This window comes from Lynx canadensis, chromosome B3 (genome assembly GCF_007474595.2).
Source record: "Lynx canadensis isolate LIC74 chromosome B3, mLynCan4.pri.v2, whole genome shotgun sequence".
Classification (NCBI taxonomy): Eukaryota; Metazoa; Chordata; class Mammalia; order Carnivora; family Felidae; genus Lynx; species Lynx canadensis.
In genome coordinates this window covers 4,704,614-4,726,835 of record NC_044308.2, presented here as the reverse complement: position 1 = coordinate 4,726,835, position 22,222 = coordinate 4,704,614, and the positions used below count along the sequence as shown (strand labels likewise).

The 22,222-nt window shown below is 47.1% G+C and overlaps 1 protein-coding gene across 3 annotated transcripts; it reads right to left on the bottom strand.

Moving 5' to 3' along the window:
• Positions 1-5,337: 5,337 nt before the first annotated feature.
• Positions 5,338-14,040, bottom strand: ZNF774 (zinc finger protein 774). 3 transcript variants are annotated; one of them, XM_030317322.1, is made up of 4 exons: positions 13,708-14,038; positions 12,030-12,152; positions 9,405-9,511; positions 5,338-7,538 (listed from the first exon to the last, which is right to left on the bottom strand). In XM_030317322.1, the coding sequence occupies exons 2-4, from the start codon at positions 12,131-12,133 to the stop codon at positions 6,298-6,300; spliced, it is 1,452 nt and encodes a 483-aa protein (XP_030173182.1). In that variant the 5' UTR covers positions 12,134-12,152; positions 13,708-14,038; the 3' UTR covers positions 5,338-6,297. The 3 variants fall into 3 exon arrangements, with proteins under 3 accessions (XP_030173182.1, XP_032449457.1, XP_030173181.1); XM_032593566.1 differs by lacking the exon at positions 13,708-14,038 and adding an exon at positions 13,137-13,238; XM_030317321.1 differs by lacking the exon at positions 12,030-12,152 and having other exon boundaries at positions 13,708-14,040.
• Positions 14,041-22,222: the final 8,182 nt, after the last annotated feature.

Sequence of the window (22,222 nt, the reverse complement as noted above, 5' to 3'; positions counted from 1 at the left end):
GAGCTGAAGTGAAGGGAAAAGTTAAAGAGACCAGATGGAAAACCGTCCTGTTTGTTCAGATGATGGCAGTAGGGTTGGAGAAGAGAGCTAGAAACAGGATGTGGCATGTGGGGCTATTACAGAGTTGAAATCTGGGCGGTGAAATTGGGGGAGGGAATGAGGAAGAGACAAGGGATTTCCTTTTTTTTTTTTTAATGCTCAGGGACCAGTAATTTTATTTTTTTAGGTTTATTTATTTTTAATAACCTCTACACCAAATGTGGGGCTCACACCCATGAGAACAAGAGTTGCGCGCTCTTCCGACTGAGCCAGCCGGGCGCCCCTCCTGTTTTATTTATTTATTTACTTATTTACTTATTATTTTGGGTACTTCTGTATTTCTGGAAAATTTTAAAGAAAGCTCATGGTGCTTATACAAATTTAAACAGAGAAAAAGCAGGGTAGAGGCAGTGGCTATGTAACTTGGCACCAACAAAATAGAGCAAATAAGGGAGAAAGAGGAATCTAAGCCAAAGGCATGCTGGGGCTGGGAAGTCCTATTAAAAGAGCCTGAAAATAACTACATGTGAGTAGAAGTTTGATAAAAAAAAAAAAAAAAAAAAAAAAAAGAGGAAGAAGATGATGAAGAAGAAAGAAATATAATAGGGTCTAGGAGAGTTCATTTTGAGGTAGGAAGAAGATTTAATGATCTTGCTTTATTGTTTTGGTGTCTCCCAGCGCCTGCCATGGTGCTCAGTCATGATGATAACCACCTACCATGACTTGGTGTGGGCTGGGCATTGTGCTATAAACACTTTATATCATAGATTCCGGCAATGCCTTTAGTTTCTCTCTCGGTAATGTAAATTACAGATAGCTGTCAGACCAAACTTCCTCAGCTGCTGATCTTGCTTGGCCTCTACCAGACCATTAGCGGCACTCCCTTCTCCAGAGAATAACATCTGAAATCTTCAATTTGGCAACTAAGAGCTTTCTCGGTGTGACCTGCACTTACCTTCTCTGTCCACCTTCGTCTCGTGCTGTTACTTTTCCAACACAGTGAGATCCCTGCCTGTGAGTGTGCATCCATCCATCCATCCATCCAGTGAGCATTTATTGACCGCCTACCACATGTCAGGCACTCTTTTAGGTGCAGGCAATAGACGGGGAAACAAGAGAAGTGGCTCCCTCCTAATATGGAGTTTTACCAGAACAATAAATGAGAAGATATCAGACAGGTGTAAGGACTTTGATGAAAATGAGAGAGGGCAATGGGATAGTGGGTACTGGGAGAGGAAGACTGACTAGATAGGGACAGTCAGGGAAAGTCTCTGCAAGAAGGTGAGTTTCAGGCTGAAAGCTGGTTGGCAAATAGGAATCTAAGCAAAGATTTGGGTGAGGAACATTCTAGGCAGAGGGATCAGTTAGGACCAAGACTCTAAGATGTACACAACCTTGTTGTGATCAAGGAATGGAGGGAACGTGGGCAGGTGAAAGCACAGTGGGTGAGAAGGAAGGTGATATCAGAAGAGGCTGGGGGTGTCAGACCAAGGAGGGGCTTGTAGGTCTGGTTAAAGATTTGGGTCTTTATACTAAAAGCAATGGGAAGCTGTGGGCTTTATTTAAGCAGATAGGTGATGTGATTAGATTTAGGATTTTATTTTATTTTTTAAGTTTTTTTTATTTTGAGAGAGAGAGAGAGCAAGCAGGAGAGGGGCAGAGAGAGGGCGACAGAGAATCCCAAGCAGGCTCTGCGCTGTCAGCACAGAGCCCAACATGGGGCTCAAACCCACGAACTGGGGGATCGTGACCTGAGCCAAAATCAAGAGTCAGATGCTTTAACCAACTGAACCACCCAGGCACCCCTGGTTTAGGATTTTAAACAATCACTTTGGTTTCTGTGAGAAGGAATTAGAGCAAAAACAAAATCAGGGAGATCAGTAGGAGCCTAGGGCAGGAATTCAGAAAAGAGAGTGGTGGTCGTTTGGAGCTGAGAGGTGGCAGGAGAGATGGAGGTCTGACGTAGGGTTGAAAGGAATCGGGAGAAGTAAAATTGGCACAGGTCGGTAAGGATGTGCATTTTGAAGTGATGGAGGGAGGAGGTATGGAGTGTGTGCAAGAAGCTAATGGCCCAGTAATAATAGGGTAGAAACGAAGGGAAAATATGGAAGGTCACTTACCTCAACTCTCACCAATAGTATTTGAGTCTTCCTGTTCATGGCTCTGGTTGGGGGGGGGGGGGCAGAGCCACAAAGCAAGTCACACGTTGCCCCTCAAGAGCTCACATCTTACTGGACAGACACATTTGTAGATACACATCATCAGAAACAACGTACTAGAAAAAGACTTAATATGTGACAAGCCAGTGGTTGGGAGGAAGTAGAGATAGGAGAGGCTGGAGCCTGCAGAGCTCTTTGGTTTGGGGGTAATGTGCTAACTACTGGCGGCAATGGGGGGGGGGTTGCTTGTTGTTTTTCTGGATGCGCTCTGCGCAGCCCCACTTGGGGCTGGAACTCACCAGTAACAGTTGCAAGTTCCACCGACCGAGCCAGCCAGCCCGGGGCGGGGCTGAGGCGTGGGAGATGGAGAAAGACCCAGGCCATGGGCCCCTCGCTCTCCTCCTCCCAGAGCACGAAGGAGCACTCGCAGAAGAGCCCGCGCCCCGCGGCGGACGGTGCTGGGCACTCCAAGAGCCCCAGGTGTGCAAAGTGCAGCAGCCGGAAGGATCTTTCTCTGCTTGAACGGATGGACTGAAGCCGATGGTGATCAGCTGACCTGTCCAAGGACCGTCGGCTGGTAACTGCACCCAAACCAGAAACTGGGTCTTGTGCCCCCTGGTGCTGTGCCGCCTCTACATCGTGCCCCCTACGTGTCACTTGCAGACAATGTGTGCGCATCGCAGTTCTGGCGGGGTTCAGGGTTATGCTGCTTGTGTTTAATAATGAAGCTTTTGCGTCCGAGTCCCTAATTGGCTCCCTCTTGTGGGATTACCCTTCCAAGACACCTTCCATAAACAGCGCAAAATTCTCGGGATGTCACTTCTGAGGGGTATGTTGCTCACCTCTGGATACCTCATACTACAGCCTACCCTGGACCCTGGAGGGATGTACCCCTGGACTTCACATAAATTACCCCTTACCTCCGCCAGCCAGGCTTTCCCTTGCCTTCCCATCTCAATTTTACAAATTATTACTGTTGTTTAACAACGGATCGTATTGGATTCAGGATAATACTTGGGTAGATAGATACAACGAGTGATAAAATGGCAGATAAAATGAGCGAAGATGCTATACTCTCATAGTACCATAAAAGGGATGTAAAATCATTCCCTGCTAATAGGGACGCAGCTGCCTCTCCTGCTTCAGGCCAGGATAGTGAGGGGAAGTATGAATTGGCAAGTCACAGTCCGTCCCTAAGGAATCATTCAAGTATTTACTGAACTCTTTAGCGCACTGTTTCACGGGGAACCAGACAAACTGGCGGGGAAGAAGGCTGGAAAAAAACCAAAGGAGTCCACTGGAAAAGCGAGATTTATGCGTGTATAAATGTCCTGTCAGAAACAGCCTCTCACGGAAGGAGCTTCGAAATCTAGGGCACGGAGGCTGATATGCAGGTAGCGATATTTAAAGAGTGAAGGAATTCTAATAAAACAGTGGGTGTGCTGTTCCTATACAAACTGTACCTCAGGGAAACCAGAGAGTTGAGAAGAGGGAGTTCTGTTGATAGAAGCATTCCCGCTAATAAACGAAGGTATAAGTGATATAAATAAAGCCTCGCCATTTGGCAAACCCAAATGAATCAAGGGCGTGTTGATGGCTGCTAATATCTGAGACAAAACAGCACTATGTACCTCCTGGTAGAAGACACGAGATCACTCTGGAGTATTCCTGCCTGCCCCCCCCGCCCCCCCCCCCCCCCCCCCCCCCCCCCGCAAATCTGAATCTTATCATGTTTACAGATCCGAATGCCAATATTAGGAGGCTGGAGGAGCGCGTTAAAGGGCCCAGAGGATGGAATCAGCAAAAACGCAGAGATGTGGGAGGCACCACGGGACTACCAGGTTTGTTCAACAAGGAAGTTACAAGAACAGAGAGAGGGAGGAAGAAAGGGGAGAACTTCGGATCAAGGCTTGTAAGGAAAATACCACCTCAATCGCTATGGAGACCTTATTTGGATTTTGATTCAAACAAACAACAGCAGCAACAACAACAAAACAATAAAAAACGCAAAACAACATAAGATAGTTAGGGACATGTGAATGTTGACTGAAATATTTGACGATACTGTGAATCACTGTTAATTTTTTTTTTCCAGTATTGTGGCTGTGTTTAATAGAAGAGACACTTTTTAAAGGAGGTTCTCAAACCCGAGCATGCATCACCATCGCCTGGAGGGCTTATGAAAACAATATTGCTGAGCCCCAGCCCTAGAGTTTCTGATTCAGCAGGTCTGGGGTGGGAGCTTAGAATGTGCATTTCTAGCAAGTTCCCAGGTGACAGTAACGCTACGGGTCTGGGCTCACATTTTGAGAACCGCTGCACTGGATTCGCCGGAGGTTTTATTTCTGGTCGATTATCTAATTACTCTTTCAAAGAAAGAGCTTCTGTTATCAGCTGTCCTAGCCCCGAGTGACAGCACTCAGGCAGCATTCTATATAACGGAAGGGAATGAACTCGTGTCCCAAGGCTCATGTAATAATTTAGTCCGTATTGTCATAGGGAGCCTCAGAAGACTACCTTTGGCTCACCGCTCTTCCCTTAGAGCGTGAACCACCAACCCCTCCCCGCCCCAAGCCACGTGTGCCTGTCCTTGCCTTTCCACTCTCACTCCATGACGATCAAGGACCTCCAGCACAGGGTCCTGTAAAGCTCCCTGGAACTTAGGCTACATCCTTCCATTGTTTCCAAATTCAAAACAGTTTGATACAGATAACATGGGGCGGCCAGTCCTACACGTAATGTCTCAGAGACACTCTAACAAATGTCAGAGCTGGTCTGTTCTATGTTGTTAAAGAAGAGACTCGCAGCCAGATCCTGGCTCTGTGTCGCCTAGGTGACCCATGAGGAGTTGCTTAGCATTTTCGGGCCTTAGGTTTTCAACAGGTAGAGAAAGAAGTCTGTTATCATGAGAGAAAATGGGACACCTGGGAAATATTAGCCAGAGTTCCTTGGAGGGAAGACATTTGCAACACTGAACTTTAGAGATATTATTACTTTATAATATAACAACAAAGTGCTTGTGTGTGTGTGCATGTGTGCGCATTAGAGCCTCACAACAATCTTGTGAGGTAGGTAAGGTAGAGGCTGAGAGAAGGTAAAGTCCGGCCAAATTAAATGTCAGGGCCGGATCTCAAACACCTCACCTTCTCAAGGAAGTCAGTGTTCTTTCCAACACACTGCCTTCCCTCAATTTATTTCAGTTAAATACAGAAATGTACTGGTGCATCAAATGAATGACTCTTAAAAAAAAATTAGGGAGTCACAGTAACTTAAAACTCACGGGCCAATGACCCAGGCGATTCAAAGACAGGAGTTGTTTCCTTCAGCTAAATGCCAGGAAGGATCCCTGTAATATTTAACAGCAATGTTGCTTCCATAGTTTTATAGTCTCCTTCCGGGTCCCTTGGGCTTGTTCATCGCGGGATATTTGTGCCTCAGATGACAGCAAACCTCCAGTGGGAGTACCTCATACACGGCTGTACAAAGAGCTTCTGAAATTCTTTCAGCCTCTAAATCACAGGACCACAAACATCCTCTTCGAGAATTCTGCCTCGTCATGGCAATGAGACATCTGGTGACTAATGCCTGCACAGCCCTGGATTGGGAGAGTGTTTTCTGTTTTCTGTGTTCACACCCCAAATCTTCTAGTGGCAATCTCATTTCTGGCAAGTTCTGGGCTTGCGGGGCTGCACTAACGGATTCCTTATCAAGTTATAAGGCTAGTTAAACGCAACCAACTTCGTACCGAGCGCCTTTTAAGGGCCAGCCATTATACGGTATTAAGGGCTTATGATAAGATCTCAAATATTATTCACTAACAGTGATAATGTGGCCACATTTATCTCACTTCTCTTTTACTTACCAAACATCAACCGTCAAACTCACCCCTAAGGTCCGTCAAAAACACTGAAGGAATGCCTTTTGTGTTCAGGATATTATTTGGTGCCTATGAGTTTATCTCCGCCATTAAAGCAGGGAAGAAGACGGAGGACAGACCGGGGCCCAACCTGAGCCTCTGATGCCCAGGTTCAGGCTTTCTCTACATGGAGCACTTGGAGACAAGAGAAATGAAAATCTGGAAGGGGCAGCGGACCATTTCCTAGATCAAATGGGTGTTTTGATGGCATAAGAGATGTGCTTTTTGGCGGAAGCTCTTGTCACACCTACTGCAGTGGAAAGGTTTTTCCCCTGTGTGGGTTCTCTGGTGTGTGAAGAAATGGGAACGCTGACTGAAGGTTTTGCCGCACTCGGGACAGCGATAGGGCCTGTCTCCTGCGTGGATTCGTTGATGGGTAATGAAGTGGGAGCTCTGGTTGAAGCTCTTCCCACACTCGCCACATTTATAGGGTCTTTCCCCCGTGTGGATCCTTTGGTGCTTTATGAGGGCAGAGCCGTCGGCAAATCCCTTCCCGCAGTTGTCACACCGGAACGGCCTCTCACCTGTGTGTGTCCTCTGGTGCGTGACCAGGTGTGAGCTCTGACTGAAGCTTTTGCGGCAGTGAGGACAGCTGAAAGGCCTTTCCCCCGAGTGGGTACTCATGTGCGCTACAAAGTGAGAACTATCTCGGAAGTCCTTTCCGCACTCTGCGCATTTGAAGGGCCGCTCTCCCGTGTGGGTTCGCTGGTGCTTCACCAGGTCTGAGCTCTGGCTAAAACTCTCCCCACAGTCGCTGCACCTGTAAGGCTTCACGCCCGTGTGGGTCCTCTGATGGGTGATGAAGTTTGAGCTTCGGCTAAAGCTTTTATGGCATTTGAGACACATGTAGGGCTTCTCTCCCGTGTGGGTTCTTTGGTGCATGACGAGGTGTGGCTTCCGCCCAAAGGTCTTCCCACACTCGGGGCACTCGTAGGGTCTCTCGCCTGTGTGGGTTCTCTGATGTTTGATGAGCGTAGAGCTGTCGCTGAATTTTTTCTCACAGCCGCTGCATTGGTAGGGTTTCTCTCCCGTGTGCGTTCTGCGATGGGTGACAAGGTCTGAACTCTGCTTGAAGCCTTTCCCACATTCGATGCACTTATAAGGCCTCTCGCCAGTGTGGGTTCGTAGGTGTCTTATGAGATAGGAGCTCTGGTTAAAGCTTTTCCCGCACTCTGCACACACGGGCTTCTTTCCTGCGTATCCATCCAGGAGCTCGTTTAAATCCTTCTCTTGCGGAAAGGGCTCCGGCTGGCCCTCTCCCGGGCGGGTCCCGTGTTCCCCTTCTGACTCAAGGTCCCTCTCCCAGTTTCCTCCCCAACTAGGAGGAGGAGAAATATCCTTATTGGCCCTTTCTGAGGATGTTCCACACCGTTCTGCTGCTTCTGAAATGTCCCGACTGAGTTTGGTCACCTGATTCTCAAAGTCTGAAAAATCAACACAAGTTAACCAGTTATTGGGAAAAACATCAGAAAGCAGTGAGGAAGACTGAGATTAGTGGTTTTGCAACAGACTACACTTAATTTGACTACTCTGATTTTAAACCTTGTGAAAAGTTTTATTTACTTTTTTAAAGATTTTATTTTATTTTTATACTACAGGCTGGCGTATCCCATCTATTTTATCATATCTATATTATACAGCCGCTTTTGCTGGTGCAAAGATTTAATTTTTTTTTTAAATTTTTTTTTTTAACGTTTATTTATTTTTGGGACAGAGAGAGACAGAGCATGAACGGGGGAGGGGCAGAGAGAGAGGGAGACACAGAATCGGAAACAGGCTCCAGGCTCTGAGCCATCAGTCCAGAGCCCGACGCGGGGCTCGAACTCACGGACCGCGAGATCGTGACCTGAGCTGAAGTCGGACGCCCAACCGACTGAGCCACCCAGGCGCCCCAAAGATTTTATTTTTAAGTAGTCTCTATACCCAATGTGGGGCTTGAACCCACAACCCCAAGATCAAGACTCATGGGCTATACTGACTGAACCAGCCAGATGAACTCGGTGAAGTTTATCAAGCTTACAAAACCTAAATTCCTAAACCCTTTTTAAGATGAATCCTTTTTTTTAAATGTTTATTTTTGAGGGAGAGAGAGAGAGAGACAGAGTGTGAGCGGAAGAAGTGCAGAGAGAGAGAGACACACACAGAATTCCAAGTAGGCTCCAGGCTCTGAGCTGTCAGCACAGAGCCCAACATGGGACTCGAACTCACAGACCACGAGATCATGACCTGAGCCAAAGTCAGACGCTTAACCGACTGAGCCACCCAGGTGCCCCTTAAGATGACTCTTGAAGTAACCTTGATATCCTTCAAGAGCATATGCCACATATTGTCCAAATCCGGCAACTCTTTTCAAAGATGTTACAGTATAGACAAAAGTGAAATGCTTATTTAAAATGAAGACTTCAGGGGCGTCTGCGTGGCTCAGTCAGTAGAGCCTGCGATTCTTGATCTCGGAGTTGTGAATTCAAATTCCATGTTGAGCAAAGAGTTTACTTAAAAAAAATAAAAGGAAGGGACTTCAGCTCAGGTCACAATCTTGTGCTTCGTGAGTTCAAGCCCAACGTCCGGCTCGCTGCTGTCAGCGCCTAGCCTGCTTCGGATCCTCTGTCCCCCTCTCTCTGCCCCTCCCCCACTCACGCTCTCTCAGAAATAAACTTTTTTTAATTAAAAAAAAAGGGGGGGCGCCTGGGTGGCTCAGTCGGCAAAGCGTCCGACTTCGGCTCAGGTCACGATCTCACGGTTCATGGGTTCGAGCCCCATGTCGGGCTCTGTGCTGACAGCTTGGAGCCTGGAGCCTGCTTCGGACTCTGTCTCCTTCTCTCTCTGCCCCTCCCCCACTTGTGCTCTGTCTCTCTGTGTCTCTCAAAAATAAATAAATGTAAAACAATTAAAAAAAAATTTTTTTTTAACATTTATTTATTTTTGAGACAGAGAGAGACAGAGCATGAACGGGGGAGGGGCAGAGAGAGAGGGAGACACAGAATCTGAAACAGGCTCCAGGCTCTGAGCAGTCAGCACAGAGCCCGACGCGGGGCTCGAACCCACAGACCGTGAGATCGGGACCTGAGCCTAAGTCGGCTGCTTAACCGACTGAGCCACCCAGGCGCCCCTAAAACAATTTTTTTTTAAATAAATGAACAAAATGAAGACTTTATTTGGTCCGTTACTGACTGCCCAAGAAGTCCAGCTTAAACCTGTAAAAGTGAGAACAGAAGTCTACGGCAGCATTCCAAATTCTTCATCTAAGCAAGGGCTAGATTTCTTCCCACCTCGTAATAGTCACATCTCACCTGTGTGACTTTCCTGTAGGATCCTTCTTGCCTCGAAATTTTGGAGCGGTAGCGCCCACGGTTCTTCTTTCTGCTCCAGCTGGGAAATCACACTTGGTCTGGAAATCCTATACAGGAAGGTGAACATAGCATATTAATCGGAACCAGCCATACAAAGCCTGACCAAAAGGCAAGCCCTCCTTCTTCCCTAAGCAGAGGACAACACCCAGGGAGATGCTAATGTATGTTTGGTCTCAGTGAAACAATGAGATGGAATAATAAAACAGATTATCTCCCCAAGGGGCTGAGAAAAAAGCCCCTTTCCTCTCATCACACACACACACACACACACCAGACTTGGGTGACAGAAACTCTAGAGTGAGCACAATAATTCACCTCTGAAGGCACAAGGCTAAATTCAGATAGAGAGAGAATATTCTCAGAAACAATGCCGCCAAGACCTCACCCTTAGAAAGAATCAAGGAAGTTAACTCTAATGTCGGGCTTTAAACTTTTCCCAGAAAGGCAGCAGTAGATACAACCATGAGAAAAAGACAAACACTTGTAAGAAAAAAAAAATGGGCAGAGGTCATAAATAGGCAATTCACACACACACACACACACACACACACACACACACACACACACACAAATACACGCAATCTATAAATATATGAAAAATCTTTAACCTTACCATTAACCGGAAAAATTCAAATTAAAACAATGATACAGTTAGGCAATACAATGTAGAGGAAAAGAGTGCAAATTTCAGTTATATTGCCTACAAGTCAATCTTAACCCTTCCTCTTACTAGCTGTGTGACCTCAGGAAAGTTACTTAAACTCTCTGTCTCAGGGTCATCATCTATAAAACAGGGATAATGATAAGACCTACCTTCTAGTATTGTTGTAAGGATTAAGTGGGAACTCTTCAATGTTAGCTATCACTATTATTTAACCCAGACTCTTAAATTATCCTACCATGATAGGTAGGATGTATAGAAATGGACACTTTCATATAATGCTTGTAGGAAGGAATAAAGAATTCAATCATTTTGCAAGGCATTTGGCAAAAATATCAAATACTATAGAAAGATATCTATTCTTTGGCCCAGCAATTCTAGTTCTGGGAATTCTAAGAAAATGAAAAATAAAAAGTTAAAAAATAAAGTTGTGCAAAAGATCTATTACCTAATTATTAACTAATTATACTTTAAGAAACCATATTCCCCGCTCCCCCCCCCCCAAAAAAAAAAGACAGCTAAAAGATGTTCATCGCAATACTGGTAAAGATCTGGAAAGGACCTAAATGTCCTATGACAAAGGAATAATTATATTTGATTAAGCCATATGAAATTGCCAGTGTAGGGGCGCCTGGGTGACTCAGTCGGTTAAGCGTCCAACTCTTAATCTCGGCTCAGGTCACGATCTTACAGTGAATTCGTGCCCTGAGTCGGGATCTGTGCTGACAGTGTGCAGCCTGCTTGAAATTCTGTCTCTCCCTTTCTCTGCCCCTCCCCTGAGTGTGCTCTCTCTCTGTCTCAAAATAAATAAATTTCAAAAAAAATTTTTTTTAATTGCCATTGTATAAGTTAAAAAGCGGCTTAAAAATGGTCAAATATATGGTTCAATCTAATGTAAATTATTGTATTCCATACAATAAAATACTAAGTGATTATTTTGAAGCAATGTATAGAAAAACAGTTATTGTTGTCGGAATGTATTACAATACAATGTATTGTATAAAAAAGTAAGATGCACAACGGAATTTACAGTATGATCCCAATTTTTTCTCTTTTGTTTTTGTTAATTATATCTGTGCTTAGGACAATGGCTGGAAGGACAGTAACTCTTCAGAAGTGGGATGGAGTGGGACTTTTGGTTTCATTTTGTTTGTCTTTTTCTTCAATGAGTATATATTAGTATACTTTTTTTTTTAATGTTTTTTAACATTTATTTTTGAGAGACAGAGAAAGACAGAGCTCAAGCAGGGAAAGGGCAGAGAGAGAGAGAGAGAGGGAAGACACAGAATCTGAAACAGGCTCCAGGCTCTGAGCTGTCAGCACAGAGCCCGACGCGGGGCTCAAGCCCACGAACCGTGAGATCATGACCTGAGCCGAAGTCGGACGCCCGACCGACTGAGCCACTCAGGGGCCCCTATGGTGAGACACTAATTAAACAATAAATATCAAAGATATCTGCAAACCATAAAGTGCCATAAAAATGTAAGTCATTAAAAAAAAGGAAGTTATGTTTTTTTCTGCTAGGGAGGCAACCAACAATTATTAAAGATCTCACAGAGATCTTTAGCTCTAAGAGATCAACGTCCCTAGAGACCACTCAGACCTGGGCCCTCTCACATGATCTAAGTCTTTAAAAAAAAATTTTTTTTGATGTTTATTTATTTTTGAGATAATGTGAGAGACAGAATGCAGGCAGTGGAGGGGGAGACAGAGGGAGACACAGAATCCAAAGCAGGCTCCAGGCTCCGAGCTGTCAGCTGTCAGCCCAGAGCCCGACGTGGGGCTCAAACTCACAAACCGTGAGAACATGACCTGAGCCGAAGTCAGACGCTTGTCCGACTGAGCCACTCAGGTGCCCCTCACGTGATCTAAGTCTTAAACCTAAAGGAGAGTAGCATCCTTACCCTGGGAGAGCCCATTCTTGTAACTGTGCTGGGTGGTATCCCTGAAGAACATTCTCTAAGCAGGGTCCAGGTAACCCATTCTTCCCTGAAGTCCCCAGCCACATTATTGAGAGTCATCAGTTCCTAAAGCGGGAGAACTCAGTATGCATCAAAAGCTCTCTGGATAGTCTAACCATTGTCTCAAAACCAAAAGACCGCCCCGGTGCCACCAGTATACCCAAAGACCCCAGCTCCCTCCCCCCCCCCAATAGAATAGTTCTGAGATAAATTCTGTCAACCATAGAAGGGTTGCTTTTCTTACTTGTTTTTACATAATCCTTCCCTTGGCCAACATTCACATCACTAAGTGAGGCCTGGAGCTCCCAAACACAGCTACAAGAAACATTAACCTTTTGAGGAACAAATTGTCCACGATGCACAAGATAAACAAAGGATAGAGTACGCAGGTGTTGGGGGGAGGGACTTGATTTTGCGAAAAGCTCTCCAGCTACATCTTCCTCCGCAAGCTAGGAAATTGTGGATTTAATTATACCCGTATTAGCTATGAGAACAGCTGACTTTTCCTGGCTTGCAGATTTGGTGTCAACCTCAAGGAACAGATCAGACAGAACATGAAAAGTTCTGGGTACCATTTTTACAGTAATGTGCTGTAAAAGGCAGTAGGAGTCACAAAGAAATGGAATTTTGTTTTGTTTTGATGTGTGTGTGTGTGTGTGTGTGTGTGTGTGTGTGTTCGCGGGGGGGGGGGGGGGGGGGAGGGGTGGCTTAAAGAGTTTCCAATAGAAAAAAACACAAGTCAGCCAGCTGAATCTACTACAAAAACTTCTGCGTTTCAGTGGAGGATGGACCAGACTGGAACGAGGAAGCTTTCCTCTTTCTCGTCTTTTGTCACACCAATCGAAGCACCTGGCTACTACTAGAATATTCTTGCACTTTTCGTGGAAATACTCATGCATTTACACACATTGCTCTCGGTCCTTTATAAAGTACTGAGTTTTTGAAGACCTAAAAACCGTAAGGAAACATTTCATCTCTCTGCTTTAAAACCCCAACAAACGAAAGGAATGTCATTAGGAGGTAAAAACTGAAAATAAGTTTTGAGCATACATTTTATTTCGGCATCCATGAGGAGACACAACTGCAGGGCCCACTTGCAGGAGACAGCGGGACTGAGGGGAGGAGAGTTCACAGCCACGGTCACGGAAACATTGTTTCCCACCCGGTCTCCCATCCCCCCACCCCCCGCAGGTGACCCCGCAGGCTCCCGGAGCGCCGAGGTGCTGTGACTAAGTGCCATCGTGAGCGGCACCGGCTTGTTCGCTGGGTTTATTAATAGGGACATGACGGCACGGGTGGGACCGGCACTCGTCCCCCACCCCCACCCCCCTCGCGGTGCTGCAGGCCCTAATCAGGGCGCCGCGGTCACAGGGTCACAAGGCACGCCGAAGCCCGGGGACCACGACCGAGGAGCGGGAAGACTGATCAAGAGGATGGGCTATCCCGACGACGGCACAGAAAGCCGCAGCCACCTCTCCTCACTCTTCAGCGAAACCCGCGGGCTCCGAAAGGCGAGCGCGGCGACCTGGCAGGGGCCACAGCGCGGCGGCGGGCGAGTCCCCTCCACGCCCCTCTGCAGCTCCCGGGCGACCGCCGCAGTCTCCTTCCCCGCATCACTCACCGGCCCGGCTCCGGGATGGAGCAGAAAGTGAGAGTCCTCCACCGCCGAGCCGCTCCCGGCCCACAAAGCCGAGGCGGTCCCTTCTCGAACCCGACCGGGATTCGTGACAGGGCTGTGGGGACACAGGTGGGACTCTGCGCTCGACCGCTCGCAGCCGGAAGACACAGCCCCTGTCTCATTGCCATTGGCTGCTCAGTTTCGGCGACCAGAAGCCTTGTCCGTCCATAGGCTGGTGCAGCTTTCAATCTCCGCGCGGCCTTCTGGGAAATGTAGTCTCGAACAAGACCGCTTCAAAGGACTCGGAGTCCGGGGATGCCCAGGTCCCAGCGGTGCCAAGTGCAAAACCCAGTTCTCCCTACCGCGGGAACTGCTTCTCCCGAGGTGAGAGGGTGGGGTCCGGAGACTGCACACCCGGCGAGGGATCTGCAGATGCGAACCACCCGGCCTCACCCGACTGCCGCCGAGCAGCCTTGTACCAACGGCGGCGTCTCCCGCGCTCTGGCACCTCGCCCTTGCCAAGCGAGGGGCAGCTCATCGCCGCGGCCTTGTGGATCCTCCTGTGCCGGGTTCCCCATCCTGGGGGGCAGAGCCTGCCTGGTGTCTGCCACCAACAGATCCCTGGGCAACTGAGGCTGTGCATTAAGAAACCCCAAGCAGAAGCCTTTAGCGGAAAACAGACGTTTTGCCCCCTTCCATTAGCATCGCAATTTCCTCTCCATCGGTTACCACACCTGTTAATAGCCAGAGGAGGCTGGCCTGGGTGTCTTATCGCCTAGGAAAGGTGTACTGGGTTCCAAACTGTGGAGCCTCCCGGGTCTTACGTGAGAACCAGTGTTCACTTTGGGCGAGCCCCTACCTAAAAAATAATAGAAGCCTTTCTTTACAATGTAGAAAACGCACCTGTCTACCCGATTTGTTGATTCATTCAGTGCAGTTAAAAACAAACAAACAAACAAACAAAAAACAAACATTTTGGAGCACTTGGGTGGCTCAGTTGGTTAAGCGTCCAACTTTGGCTCAGGTCATAGTCTCATGGTTCTTTGAGCCCTGAGTGGGGCTCTGTGCTGACAGCCTGCTTTGGATTCGGTTTCCCTCTCTCTGCCCCTCACCCGCTCGTGCTCTGTCTCTCTCTCAAAAATAAATAAATAAATAATAAAAGAATAATAATAATAAAGAAGAAATTCAAAATAATATTATTAAAAATAATAATAAGAAGAACATTTTGTGGTGGACTGTAAAATTCTTAGAATTACCAGCTCAAGGGGTAATGTGAAAGACTCCTTAAGCGCTAGTTCAACCATTCCTTCAATGTGTACGGTGTATCTTCCAACAAATATTTACTGGGAACGTTCTACATTCCAGACTGTTCTGCGCATTGTGGTTACCCACAGGAATCACATGTGATCATTGCCTTCCTGAAGCTCACAGGCCAACAGAGGCGAGAAACCATAGAAGATACACTGCAATACCAAATAATGTTTTCTTCTTTTTTTTTTTCTTCCATATAGCTAGTGCACCACAATTGTTTTGCTATATAACTGTAGTCAGCTGCAAAATGACCACAATAGCATTTTGGGGAATTCTGCCCACCGTAAACAAACATCTGGCTTTGCTCAGCAGATATATTTTAGTTAGATGGAAATGGGATAAACTGAAATCTCATGGGACCCCAGAAACAGCAAGGAACACCCTGGAAACCTAGGGAGTGCCAGGCTCCCATAAACGGAACACAGTTCAGGACCTGGATAATCAGAGGCATCTCCAGAGCCCTCAGGGGTCTTTCTGGAATTCTGCCATCAGGAAGATTCTATGGCTCTTCAACCGCTCGTCAGGGAGTGTGGAGGGCAGGTACATGAAGAGTCACTGAATCTGGCTGATGGCTATCCCTTGCCTCTCCCTCTGGCCTCGTTCCTTCTGCCCCAGCCTCGCTCTCTTAGCATTTTATTCATCGTTATCAGATGTGTGGGGAGAAGAAGGGGAGGAGAAGCTCGGTCTCATGAGAAAATCAGCCTGTAGAGAAGTGAGGCCATGTACCCCGGGTGGCTGCTTGGAGCAGGCCCATGACCTATTAGGAGTTGGGTGCTTACAGGTGTGGCAGCATGGAAATGGAGGAGGGGAGGGAAGCGGAAAAGACTTCATGGAGGATGAGAAGAGATTTTTAGCAGGTGCTTTAACTCCCTCTAAGGGAGGGAGTATATCGTCTATTGGTGCGTAACAAATTACCCCTCAAACGTCGTGGGTTACAACAACATTTATTGTGGTTTCTGTGGCTCGCGAATCCGAGCAGCTTAGCTGGCTGTCTCTAACTGAGGGTCTGTCGTGAGGCTGCATCCAGGTGCTGACTGGGGCTGCAGATGATCTGAAGGCCTGACTGGGGCTGGAGGATCTGCTTCCGAGCTCACACATACACAGGCTGTCTCCTCACACGTAGGCCTCTCCTCACAACATGGTGGCCAGCTTCCCCAGCACGAGCGGTCTGACAGAAGCAGAGGCTCACCTAATCTTGGAAGTGATATACCGTCCCTTCCGCCAAATGCCCTTGGTCATGCAGACCACCCCTGGTACGGTGTGGGACAAGGACATGAATACTAGGAAGCGTGGATCAGTGGGCCACCTTGGAGACCGGCTACCACAGGACTGAAGTGGACTTTAGGACATTTTCCTTGTGACGCTCTGTCAAGCTCCTGTGGCACCTCTTTAAGGAAACTTGTAATAGAGATCTACACGTATGGGGAAGCGGGGAGGGACAGTCACAATGTACACGGCACGACCCAGAGGTACAAATTAAAAAAGAATTTTTTTTTTATTTGAGAGAGAGAGAGAGTATGAGCAGGGGAGAGAGTTAGAGGGAGAGACAGAGAGAGAGAGAGAGAGAGAGAATCTCAAGCAGGCCCCACACTCAGCATGGGGCCCAACGTGGGGCTCGATCCCACAACCCCGGAATCATGACCTGAGCCGAAATCAAGAGTAGGATGCTCAATGGACTGAGCCACCCAGGCGCCCTAGTACACATTTTTTTAAGTCTTCATGACTGCACTAAGATTCCTCGGAAGATTCTCATTACTGGGCAGCTCTTCAGCTTACTGGTTAAAAAGAACATGCTCTTTCAGGTTTGAAATAGTTAAGTTTGGGCAAATCGTAGTCCATTTAAAGTTCAAACTCCCTCTGAAAGCTGTCTGTCTCCCCCAACGGCCTCCTCTCCACTTACTCATTCCCAAGATGACATCGGGGAGCAGGGGGCGCACGGGGGGAAGGGACCCCGGTTCTCCAGCCGACCTTCTCCACCGACTCCTGCTCACCCCACGCACAGCTCACTCACCAGATCTCTCCTGGCCTCTCTACTCATTTCATCGCCACTGACCCGTCCAATTCTGGGGGCCCGTTCTCTCCGGTGCCTGCTTAGGCCGCTGCCCTGAAGTCTTGGCCACGGGTCTTCAGCCACAGGGTGACCCTTCGGGAGGCTTCCTGGCTCTCAGTTTCAGCCTGTCCCATCACCCTTACTGGGAGCACTTGGAGATTTCTGAAACCCTCCATGGTACACAGCATAAGCCTCAGGGTGCTACTTCTGACCCTCTTTCTGCCCGATTCATCCATGGCTGCCATTTCCACACTACTGTAACTACGTCACGTTGACTCAGGGATGCTCTATGGGTCAGTCTCCTTTAACAGTTCAAAAAAGAAACAGGCTGCAATTTCTTTCTTTCTTTTTTTGATAGGTTTCCTTCATTAAAAAAATTTTTTTAATGTTTATTTTTGAGAGAGTGGGGGAGGAGCGGGGGGGGGGGGGGAAAGGGTCCAAGGCAGGCTCCAGGCTGACAGCACAGAGCCCGATGCTGGGCTTGAGCTCACCGATCGTGAGATCATGACCTGAGCCGAAGTCGGAGTCTCCCCCCCCCTTCCCCGGCTGAGCCACCCAGATGCCCCAGCTGCAATTTCTTTTATTTCAGTTTCCCTTTCAGTCTCTTTGGGGTTCTTAGCACTGTCCTGCGTCTGTTCCCATTGGTGATAAACTTCCTGGCCTCCTTTTAATGGCTCCAGCCTGCCTGGAGCCCCTCTTTAAGGAACTGCGCCTGGCTGTGTGTAAGGGACTACTGTCGTTCAGCCTGTAGGGGCTATTTTTCTCAGGTATCAAGAAGCGTGGAAATAGCACCGGTCCAGCCACTCTGGGAGGGCCAGCAAGGACTCAGATGACCTCTGTCTCTCTGCTCTGCCTACCTTAGTGGGAGGCCCTTGTCTTGGTCGCTTCCAGTCATCACGTCCGGGTTCCAGAATAGAATATCGTTCCACCATTAAATGCTATCAGCATTGAACTAATGCAGAACGTGGAAAAATGAAAGATGTGTAAAAAAAAAAAATGTGGCAAAACAGGTGCATCAAATATGATCACACTTGTATGTGGTGAACACTTGTCATTTGTCTACTAGCTCACTGGTCCCGGGTATTACAAGAAATAGCACCCGATCTTTCTTGAGGAAACAGCACCCGTGGTTCAGATGTGAGCTGGCCTCTCCTTGCATGACCCTCCCCTCCGTCACAGGGTTTGGTTTAGAAGCGGGTACTTGAGGGGCGGCTGGGCGGCTCAGTCGGTTAAGTGTCCCACTCTGGATTTTGGCTCAGGTCATGATCTCGCGGTCCGTGGGATCGAGCCCCACGTCGGGCTCTGCGCTGATATCGCAGAGTCTGTTTGGGACTCTCTCTCTCCCTCTTTCTCTGCCCCTCCCCTGTTTGTACTCTCTCTCTCTCTCTCTCTCTCTCTCTCTCTCAAAATAAATACATAAACATTACACTCTCTATTAAAAAACAGAAGTGGGTACTTGATCCGGACTGAGCCAGTCACAGCCCCGTGCCACCTTGCGATGACAGTTTGTCAGAGAGTGTGCTGGTGTATCGAGCAGAGCCTGTCAGGAACCTTCCCTGGCACTTCTTAATCTGGAACCAAAGAAAAAAGGCCTTTTCCCACAGGGGAAGATGGGAGGCCGGGAGGCCGGGAGGCTGGGGGAAGGGGCCGCCATGTTTCCTGCTGGGTGAACTGCAGTCTGAGTGCATGAGCGGACCACAGAGAGCTGGAAGCGGAGAGCAAACGCTGGGGGGCAGTCCTGAGAGCCTTCGAGTCTTTGGTCACTGAGGCCAGAAATAACCCTGACTTTGCCTTAAGTTTGTTTTATGAGTCAATACACATTCCTTTCTTGCCTAAGCTAGTTTGAGTGGCAAAGGTCAGACACTCGAAATTTAAAAATTCCCCAATAACGCACCATTTCTGTTAAAAAAAAATCCATGGGCGTGTACACAAACATAAGAAGAGCTTTTGCTCATCCGAATTTCAAATCTCTCTCAATGACCCTATTCGGTTTTTAATGCCGTGTTTTAGAATTATCCAGTTAAATGTACTTTCTGTAAAGCGTTCAGATAATTCACCTAAAAGAGAATACAATTAGAAACAAAATGTGCAGCTTTCATCCTTGCCGATAATAACAAACGAGCAAAATTACTTGAAACCCTTTTAAACTGAACCACTTCCAGGAGAATTAACCAATTCAACTCCTTCTTGGTAGAGATTCAAAACAAAGTATCTATACCTAATGTGATAAAAAGGATCAGGTGGGGATTATGACCAACTGGTATGATAATGAGGTAATTCTCCTAAACTCCCTCTTTACAGAGGAGACAGTATATCTTCTGTAAAGATGTGTTCTCATTTGGAGGAGGGCCTGAAATTTCCAGAAGGCTTCCGCACAACCTCCTTCCAGGATCTGGGAACCAGCTTTGTTTCCTGTCTCTGGTAACCCGACATCACTCATAAAAGACTTTTTTGTGTACTGTGAATCGTATGAGGAAGACTTCGTGACCCTACAGGTTAATTTTTGCGAGACAGAAATTCTCTATTTGAAAATGCATGTTGAAATCACATATTCCATCACCATGGGGAGTTTCTTCCTCTAACAAAAAATCTTTTATTTTTATGATTATGTAAGTAAGATGCATTCATTTTTTAAAAAATTAGAAATACAGGGGTGCCTGGGTGGCTCAATCGGTTAAGCGTCCGACTTCGGCTCGGGTCATGATCTCACAGTTCCTGAGTTCGAGCCCCACATCGGGCTCTGTGCTGACAGCTTAGAGCCTCGAGCCTGCTTTGAATTCTATGTCTCCCTCTCTCTCTGCCCCTCCCCTGCTCATGCTCTGTCTCTCTCTCCTTTAAAAATAAATAAAAACATTTAAAAAATTTAAAAAGTTAGAAATACAGAGAAATAGATAAATCCTACCACCCACTAAAAAAAATCACTGTTAATATTTCGCTACATATCTTTCCTCTGTGTGTGTGTGTGTGTGTGTGTGTGTGTCTGTGCATGCGTGCTAGAAAATTTTGCCCAAGCAGAAGCTACAGTTGAGATATCTCTGGGGAGAAGGGGGAATCCTTCCCTTCTTTCCTCATTCCATTTGATGTTCTTATATGTGTCGGTATCCGAGGTCCTTTACTTTTTTGTTTCAAGAAGGAGAGTGGAGATTTGGGGGCAGAGGTACCTGGTGAGAAGAAGCGATGAGGACAATGTGGGGAAAGTTTGGTGACTCGTGTGTTTTTCGGCCACTTATGAAGGCAGACCGAGAAGCTCGGAGAGCCGCGCTCAGCAGAGGCCGGCTGGGGCCCCGGGCACCGGCCGTGCTCTCCGGGGAGCAGGGATGCCTCGCAACCCAGGACTGGAGAGGGGCCCCCTCCTAACCCGGGGGGTGGCACTACCTGGCCAACAGCCTCTACCGCACAGGCAGCCGGAGGAGGGTGTGGGCTGGCCAAGCTAACAACTGGAGTAGTGTCACATCTGGGGATGCCTCTAAGGAAAGGGAAGAGTTTTCCGAGCGAGGGTGAGGAAGGACATGGGGGTCTTGCAGTCAAGGGCATGATATGTAGAGCAGCACTTCCCAAATCTTAATAGCTACGTGAATCACCTGGGGGTGGGGGGGTGGGAAGGCTTGTGTTTTGTTTTGTTTTGTTTTGTTTTGTTTGTTTCTATTTTTAAATGCCTTTTAAATTTTTGGCTTTTTTCCTCCCCCCACTTTTAATGATGTTAACATAGCACTTTATTTACTGGGAACCTTTTACTTTGCATTACTTCCATAGATGATCCAAAATAAAGCCATAAGATTTTCATGTTGTATTACTTGGGGAACATTTCTTTCTACTGGAATAATTAAAAAAAATTTTTTTTAACGATTACTTATTTTTGAGAGAACGGCAGAGCATGAGCAGGGGAGGGGCAGAGAGAGAGAGGGAGACACAGAACCCGAAGCAGGCTCCAGGCTCTGAGCTGCCAGTACAGAGCCCGACGCGGGGCTCGAACTCACAAACCTCGAGATCATGACCTGAGCTAAAGTTGGACACTTAACTGACTGAGCCACCCAAGTGCCCCTCTACTAAAGTGACTTAAGCAGCATTTTCTCTTCCTGTCCTGTGGGAACAAAAGAAATCTAGGATTTGTTAAAGGTTGCAGGCAATATGTTAGGTTGGCTTCATTTAAAAATGTTTTTGAAATAAAATTCATATAGCATAAAATTCAAAAATTCAGTGGTGGTTAGTATATTCACAATGTTGGGCAAACGTCACCACTATCTAATTCCAGAACATTTCCATCATTCCCCAAAAGAAATCCCTCACACATCATCAGTGACTCCGATGCCCCCTTTCGCCCATACCCTAGGCAGACAATAATCTTCTTTTTGTCTCTATAGATCTGCTTTATCCAGGACATTTCAAATGAATGGAATCATACGATATGTGCTCTTCTGTGTCTGACTTCTTTCATTTAACATAATGTTTTCAGGGCTTATCTATGTCATACCACATATCAGCATTTCATGCCTTTTTATGGCTCAGTAATATTCCATTGTGTGGACAGACCTTATTTGCTTATCCACTCATCAGCTGATGTGGGAGCCTGTATATTAAATATGTATTCTGATTCAGCAGGCGGGGCTAGGACGGGGTCTGAGATTCTGCATTTCTAGCAAGTTCCCAGGTTGTTGTCCCATACTGCTAGTTCAAACACCACGCTTGGAATATAAAGGATTTGGGGGCACCTGGGTGGCAGAGTCGGTTAAGTGTCCAGCTTCGGCTCAGGTCCTGATCTCACGGTTCGTGAGTTCAAGCCTTGCATCAGGCTCACTGCTGTCGGTGTGGAAGCCGCTTAGGATCCTTTGTCCCCCTGCCCTCCTCCCACTTGCGCTCTCTGTCTTTCAAAACATAAAAAAATGAATGTAAAAAAAAAAAGGAATATAAAGGATTTAGACTCTAAACACGCGTTTTAGAGCATCACAATTTAGGATACTAATATGAGTACAAACCTGAAGCATACTGGGTAAATACACTCATACACAATTTTTAAAAGAAGGATGGACTCCTGCTGTTAGCGTACTTTTGTTAAGGTGAATGAGGCGTCAATCTTCAGCATGGAGCTCTGCCTTCATTAAAGCCTTTACTCACCATGAACGCAGGGAAGAACTTTCCTTTCACAGCCCGGACTTGACC

Bases quoted from the DNA above. Each gene is read 5' to 3' on its own strand.
- ZNF774 (XM_030317321.1), bottom strand. From the start codon at position 13,892: ATGGCAATGAGACAGGGGCTGTGTCTTCCGGCTGCGAGCGGTCGAGCG. The intron at 9,512-13,707 runs GTGAGTGATGCG...CTTCCTGTATAG, and splicing joins TCCATCCCGGAGCCGGGCCG to GATTTCCAGACCAAGTGTGA. The intron at 7,539-9,404 runs GTGAGATGTGAC...TTGATTTTTCAG, and splicing joins CCTACAGGAAAGTCACACAG to ACTTTGAGAATCAGGTGACC.